The sequence below is a fragment of the Coregonus clupeaformis genome, chromosome 2 (genome assembly GCF_020615455.1).
Source record: "Coregonus clupeaformis isolate EN_2021a chromosome 2, ASM2061545v1, whole genome shotgun sequence".
NCBI classification, from domain to species: domain Eukaryota; kingdom Metazoa; phylum Chordata; class Actinopteri; order Salmoniformes; family Salmonidae; genus Coregonus; species Coregonus clupeaformis.
This window is the reverse complement of record NC_059193.1, coordinates 2,462,052-2,469,243: the sequence shown is the minus strand read 5'-3', so window position 1 is coordinate 2,469,243 and position 7,192 is coordinate 2,462,052. Positions and strand designations below refer to the sequence as shown.

The 7,192-nt window shown below is 43.1% G+C and overlaps 1 protein-coding gene across 2 annotated transcripts; it reads right to left on the bottom strand.

Annotated features, from left to right (window-relative positions):
- Positions 1 to 2,082: 2,082 nt before the first annotated feature.
- LOC121549883 (troponin I, slow skeletal muscle) lies at positions 2,083 to 6,910 on the bottom strand. 2 transcript variants are annotated; one of them, XM_041861843.1, is made up of 9 exons: positions 6,813 to 6,884; positions 6,539 to 6,558; positions 5,881 to 5,884; positions 5,555 to 5,599; positions 5,037 to 5,078; positions 4,737 to 4,868; positions 4,173 to 4,262; positions 3,772 to 3,960; positions 2,083 to 3,338 (listed from the first exon to the last, which is right to left on the bottom strand). In XM_041861843.1, the coding sequence occupies exons 2-9, from the start codon at positions 6,547 to 6,549 to the stop codon at positions 3,240 to 3,242; spliced, it is 612 nt and encodes a 203-aa protein (XP_041717777.1). In that variant the 5' UTR covers positions 6,550 to 6,558; positions 6,813 to 6,884; the 3' UTR covers positions 2,083 to 3,239. The 2 variants fall into 2 exon arrangements, with proteins under 2 accessions (XP_041717777.1, XP_041717784.1); XM_041861850.1 differs by lacking the exon at positions 6,539 to 6,558 and having other exon boundaries at positions 6,813 to 6,910.
- Between the last annotated feature and the right edge of the window lie 282 nt (positions 6,911 to 7,192).

Genomic DNA, 7,192 nt, shown 5'->3' with positions numbered 1-7,192 from the left:
ACTGGCTGCCATCCAGTGGCCCCAGCAATGGACTGCAGTTTCATGTGAATCTGTTACACAGTATGCAAGTGATTGTGACTTGTTTCTTCCTTCGAATTTTGAATTTGATTGTATTTTTATGCAGTTTGTCTATTCCCCCCCAGCACACAGACACACACACAGAGATTTTCAAACGGATGCCTTCATTCAATTGTAATGAAAACCAATTGTATTGACAAACATTTCATATCTATGTGTGCTTGCTTATTTCTGGATGATGTTTGTGTGGTGTGGTATGTCTCTGGTTCCATACCTATGCTTGCGGCTTATGCTTTTTATTTACAAGCAGGCTTTACTACTGTAATGCTCTCCTGTCTTGTCTACCCAAGAAAGACATTGGTCAACTACAAAACATACAGAATGCTGCAGCACGGGTACTGACCAAGACAGGATGGAGAGCACATTACACCGGTTTTAAGGTCTCTGCACTGGCTGCCTGTGAGTTTTAGAAATAAAGCTTGATTTGATTTGTGCCTATTGTTCATTTAGGGCTGTGTTGGAAACCACTTCTACATCTACTTCCCAAAGGTTAGTGGAAGGACAGACAACTACTTTACTTATCAGCTTATCTACATGAACATCAACCACCAAATACACACACAGGTGGGCACCGGTAGGTCCCCTGGGTGCCCCACACACTGGTGAACCTTCATAGAGGCCTGCTGTGTGCGTTTCTGAATAGACACTGAACAGAGGGACAAACACTCACACACACACCTGACACCACATTGACTGACATGAACCTGTCAACACTTCCCTCTCACCAGCGGGCCTCTGGCTATTGTTGGCTTGGGTGTCTCTCATACTTGGCATGACTGTGTCTGGGTGACAACAGCCAGGCGACCCGCGCAGGCCAACGAAGTGATTGACGAGCTCCGGCTCCAGTGTTTGTTTCCAAGGTTGGATTAGACTCAGAGAACAACGGAGCTAAAAATACAAGGTGACTGAGGATTTGATGCAGGGGGCAGGTTTTAAGATTCACCATCTGTTGAAAACAGAACTCGCAACACCCACAAATTGTTTCTGCTTCTTATTAGATTGGTGTAGCTGTCTCGTGTGTCCAATAATCTACCCGAAATTATGCTGTAATTCTGAGTTGAGTGATCGTGTTTCGGCATTTCCGTCCCATGTAACCTTTTACAGGAAAGTGCTGTTATAGTTGGTAGTGTACACATTATTTTCACTCCTATTCCTTAGCTTTAGAAGACTAAAGAAGTGGGTGTAGGACAGTGCTGATAAAGCTTTTGACCAGGTCATCCAGGAGATCACTACTATATCATATTACTGTGGTTCCTGGGACATTAAACACTGCACAGCTAGAGCACAACCTTTGACTGGAGGTCAATGTGAAAGTGGTTTTCCCTCGCCTGTCGGCAACTTCCATTTGAAGTTTACAAAGTAGTAGAAGAATAACCCCTAGTGTCCTCCAACCCCCTCCTTTTCAATGGCATTGTCAAGCTATCGTTTGTCAAATCCATCAACACAGTTAAAGGGATAGTTCACCTAAATTAGAAAAATTACATATTGGTTTCCAAACCCTGTAAGCAGTCTATGGACAAGGTATGACCGTAATCCATGCTTTGGTTTAGTTTCCCTGGCACTTATTTCAAATGCTAATGTTTTAGCGTTTGTGGCACAAATCCCAATCACGGTACCTATATTAGCATTTTTCGCGCATCATGTCCAAATCATCCCAAAGTATATGAAATGAATTGTCTAGCTCAATAAAGTCACTTATAGATGAGCTGGACATGATGCGCAAAAAATGCTAATATAGGTACCATGACTTGAATGGGATTTGTGCCACGAAAGCTATAATGTTAGCATTTGGAAACAGTGCCAGGGAAACTAAACCAAAGCATGGATTGCTGTCATACCTTGTCTATAGACTGCTTACAGGGTAAGGAAAAATGTACTTTTTGTTATTTGGGTGAACGATCCCTTTAAGCTGCTCCCCGTGGTCATACATGCCTCTATTAGATCACTGAGTACCAGACAATTGAAACTAGACACTGATGTGAGTACGCATAACAAACCAATGGCAACCTTTGGCGATTCATTTTTTATAACGCCATAAATAAAACCCATAAATCTATTCTTCCATAATAAATAGCAATAGTGAGATACACACAACTTTTCAAGAAGTGGTTAACTGTCCCAGCGTGATAGGCTAAGTGGTCAGTGACAGGGTGGAGAGATCATGCGTGAGGATGGCAGCGAGGGGTTAAATCATGCGGTTTTACCATTGAGATCAGCCCTGAGGGAGTCAGAGTCCGAGAAAGCAACCTGTTGCTTAATGAATTAGGAAATCATCATGATATTGACAACTAAACGTTCATCAGCCTCAAGCCTTTCCTATTTCTTTAAGACTACATACTGTATCAGCCTAAGGGCTTGACTCAGTGGAGGACTATGATGACTTCACTATTCTACATTACTCCAATCATTCACTTAACTTTTATGTGACCTCTCTGTGTTTAGGGAGTTCACATCTTTATGTGCTTTGTAAGCGCATCAATTCCTAATCTCTCGTGGACAGACTATGTAACATAAATGGTATTGTAACGTCTGTCAAAAGACTGTGGGATGTGACGACTAACGAGGAGCAGTAGTTCTGGTGCTTTTGTGGTTTTCCGTCACTGGTTATTTGGACGTATCAGGACTGGGTGAAGATGGTGCTTTTGGAAGGGGAGGGGGCTTTGGCTGAGAGTTTCCGTTTAAGGGGTGGAGACTTCGCTAGTCTCGTTAGTATCTTATCTCATACATCTCTCTCCGTAACCTAATTGAGCATCTGACGCAATTACACAATATTTTCATTTTGGGTTTCCAAGACTACCACATATGGTCTCATCTGAGGGCTTTGTGGTACACTGTTAATATTGGGTTGGGTTCCAAAACGATTTTGTACAGGGTTGTCAAATATTTGGTAATGGTAACTGAAAGCAATCGGGGGCTCTGTAAAACTTTTATAGAAACCCCTCCACTCCAGCAGAGAACTACAACCTGTTATACAAAACTACAAATCCCTCTAATGGACTCCTCAGCACTGGACTCCTCACAATTTAACCCCCTGCTGCCTTTGTACTGTGGTAGGGTGTGTGGCGGAGCGCTTTCAGGGACTACACAGCTTCTCCTCCTCCTCTTCCTCCTCTCTGGACCATGTCCTGCGCGTCGTTCCCGTCCCAAGGCTGTAGCAAGGCTCACTGGCCGCCAGATGCGTCAAACATCTTCTTGCGGCCCTCCATGCCAGACATGGCCTCCACGTTCTTACGCCAGTCGGTCACCTCAGCCGTGAGCACCTAAGAGGGAAGGGGAACAAACACTGTGCTGTCAGACATCAGCGTTTAACTAGCTTTAGTGCCCAGGCTTCCTTGTGTTCGTGGAGAGTTGTCTCATGTGGCCACATTACAACCTATCCCCATACAATGTGTAGAGGGAAATCAAACAATGAGTAGCGCTATGCTAACTCATGTTTGATTAGCTAGCTAGCTACTATAATAAGCTAACGTTATGGTCGGAGTTAGTCTTTGTTTAACCATTAAATGCAAATTCTTGGAGGTCCACAGTAGCATGGTTTCCAGTACTACGCCATCTCTGCGCAAGCCAGTGCTTACTAGTGCCAGAGAGATTTCAAACTGAGAGACGCAACATGTGATTGTGCATATTTGCACTGTGTTCGATCAGTGATTACTTCAAGGTAAAGTATTTAAACATGGCCCAAGTCCCAGTTACCTTGTCTTTGTCCTTGTTGGTGTCTTCCTTCTTTACAGACTTGAGGTTGGACCTGAGGTCCATAGAGCCTTTGTGTTTGGTGCCCAGCAGAGCTCTCATCATCTCGTCTGCAGAGACGCGCACCTTCCTCAGGGCGGGCTTCTTAAACTTCCCTCCTAAGTCCTGCACCTTCAGCTTCAACTCATGGATCTGTAGATTTCATTGAAATCTACTATTAAATATTGTAGCAACCTTAAGCCAACAACCGGGTTCGAATCCCGGCCAGGGCCAACCCCAGGAACTGGTACTGACCCATGAATTGTCCCTGACCCAGCTGCAACACTGAGACTAACACCCATGTGTTACCACCACAAGAGGCAGGACCTTAGGATAACATCTCACCCAAAGAGGCGAAGACTTACATCTTTGTTGTGCTTGGTCACTTTGGCCTCACAGTCGTATCTCTCCTCATCTACCACATCTATCTTTCCATGGAGCTGCTTGCATAGGTCCTGAAGAAAATAGAGAAACACAATACGATTAAATATCATACATGAAAAAGGTGATATCTAGAACCTAAAAGGGTTCTTCGGCTGTCCCCATAGGAGAAGCCTTTGTGGTTCCAGGTAGAACCCTTTTTGGTTCCAGGTAGAACTCTTTTGGATTCCATGTAAAACCCTTTCCACAGAGGGAAACCCAAAAAGGGTTCTACATGGAACCCAAAAGGGTTCTACCTGGAACCAAAAAGGGTTCTACCTGGAACCACAAAGGCTTCTCCTATGCGGACAGCCAGAGAACCCTTTTGGAACCCTTTTGTCTAAGAGTGAAGAATCAATCTCATTGAGATATATGTGACAGAATAACCATGCTGGAATATTTACTTGAGTGTTGTTCAGTTACAGTCCAATTGTTTAGCTTTGTGGTTGGCCCACTAGTTTGGCCCAGTCGTATTGCTCCCTCGATTGGCTGACTCTCTTATCTCTCACCTGTAGCTCAGCCAATGACAGTCCAGAGAGCTGCAGGGGGGGCAGTCTCTCTCCCACGTAGCGCAGTTTCTCCTCATCCCTGTCCTGCGTCTCCTGTTCCAGCTGCTCCATCGCCCTGGTGAGCAGCATGATCTGATTGGATGAGAGAAAGATCCGTCATTGCAGGGGCAGAGGTGGAGGAACCAGTCTGATACTACCATGCAGTAGCTGGGAAGATGGTGTCACTACAGCTGTATCCAAAATAAAGAATGACTTAGTTATAATCTATGTTAATTGTTAACATAATGCATGTTAATTTACCTTCAGGGAGAGCTTACGCGAAGCAGTAATCTTCGACTTCGGCTGTAGGGAAAAGGACACAATGTTATTGAAAATGTGTGCCCAATGCTGTCTACTTGAAAGTGACAATAGATTTTGTCAAGATCGGTGACCTATTCTTTTATTGGGAAATGTTTGTGTTGGCCCAAAAGGGTTTAGGTGGTCACACAACTGCCACTCACAACAAATCTACTTTGGACCTAAAGCATTGACCTAAAAATGGGCCAGTTTCCTGCACACACCTAGTCCTGGAATGAAAAGCTCTTTCAATAGAGATTCTCCATTGAGCATACTTTATACTCTCTTTATAGCACTCATCCATACAGGAAGCCAGTTACAGTTTAGTCAGGATGTGGTCACTCGAAAACATTCAGCTATGTGGGCCCTTGATAGCTGACAATAACCGATAAGATTGAAGTGGCAACCTTGGGACAACGTGTTCCCTCTCTATATAGGGATTTCCACTGTTGAACTAGGGCTGTCTCTGGTCTCTAGCTCACCTTGTCAATTAACTTGGGATTCATTGGCCTGGGTTTGTATTGCTCCTACAGGGACAGAGGGGACATGTTAGGACATCGTTCATAATAGTCAAAGTATACACACTTCTATGAGGGGTAGCCTGAAAAACGTGTCTCTTGATTGATTGGACTTTGTTCAAAATTGCATGTTAGAATTCAACTAGACGTGAAAGAAATGCTTGGCATAACAGACAAGTCAAAATAGAATGAAGACTTTTCCTGTCCTAAATCTAATACGATGATGATGACTATGGTCATGACAATGATGATGGTGATGATGGTTAATTTATCAACATTAAAAGACTTACCTCACTTAAATTTGACCAGGTTTATGGGCACAAAAAGACAAGGGAGACACAGAAGAAAAAATAGCATTAGTAAAAATAAAAACATCATTTGTAACCTGCTGGAGGTTCATTACATTGTAATAGGAGACCGACCGACAGACAGACAGACAGACAGTTGCAGCCTTGTCCCCAAGCCCCGTCATCCTTATACCAATAGATTAGGGCAAGGACACTATAGGAAAAATCCATTCTGCCGCGTATAGCATTGTAGCATCCCCTCAGTTTTAGCTCAGTGTATGGCTAACTGACAGCTTAACAGAGTCGTTATGTGTCAGTTGCAAAAGATCCACAATCAGGTAGAACGGACGTATCATACCCTCAGAAGCAGTTATTATAACATACATAACATACATTATACACATTATAACTTGGGGCCTAAAACATGCTGCTGCTGTAAGATGCAAATGGCTTTTCAACTCAAGACAATAGGTCCACTTCGTTATAATAAGGCTTAGGCTAAATATATATATATATTATGTATTTTTAAAACAGATAACACACTGAGATTGAGATATACATAATAATTAAAGCGGTATTAATACAAAAAAATATTTGAAGGGAACTATACGCATAATTAATTAAGTCAAGCGGACCTATTGTCCCAGATAACAATACTTACTCATCAGCCATTATGAAAACCTTGGTTGGAGAGAGAAAATTAGATTTTGAAAGCCGATCCAGGCAATTCAATTAGTGCACCTTCCCTTTGTTGAATTACCTGATCAGCCTGAAACCCTCAGATCATTTCAAATCACTGACAACAGCAACAAAACGCCACCATCAACTTAAGTGATTATTAAGTAAACGAAATAAATAAATAAATAAGTCATTAACTTAATAAATACTTAAGTTTGATTCTGAATCACAGAATCCCCACCCCAAATCAGTATTACCTGGAATCGGGTGGACCACAGTTCGGTCGGGTACAGTACTCTCTCTCTCTGTCTCTGTCAAACAACAGAGGGATCTGAGACAATGGGGGGGGGGGGATTTTCTCTTTTATGTGGGGCAGGGCAGGGCTGGGCAGCGGGTGGACAACAGATATAGCCTAGCACCAGGGTCCTGCAGGAATGGGCTGGCTGGACAACAGGGATGACATATCACCTCCTGTGACATTGTGGGTCGAAATGTAATAATAAATCATGACCAAGGCCTTAATGGCATTGTCTGAAAACTTCTGTGAAAGCCTCTTGCTGCCTTTTGCAAAAAGCCCTTGTTCCTATGGAACATTGAAAATAAACAGAGTAATGCTGTTTGGGTTATTTTGTTGGTT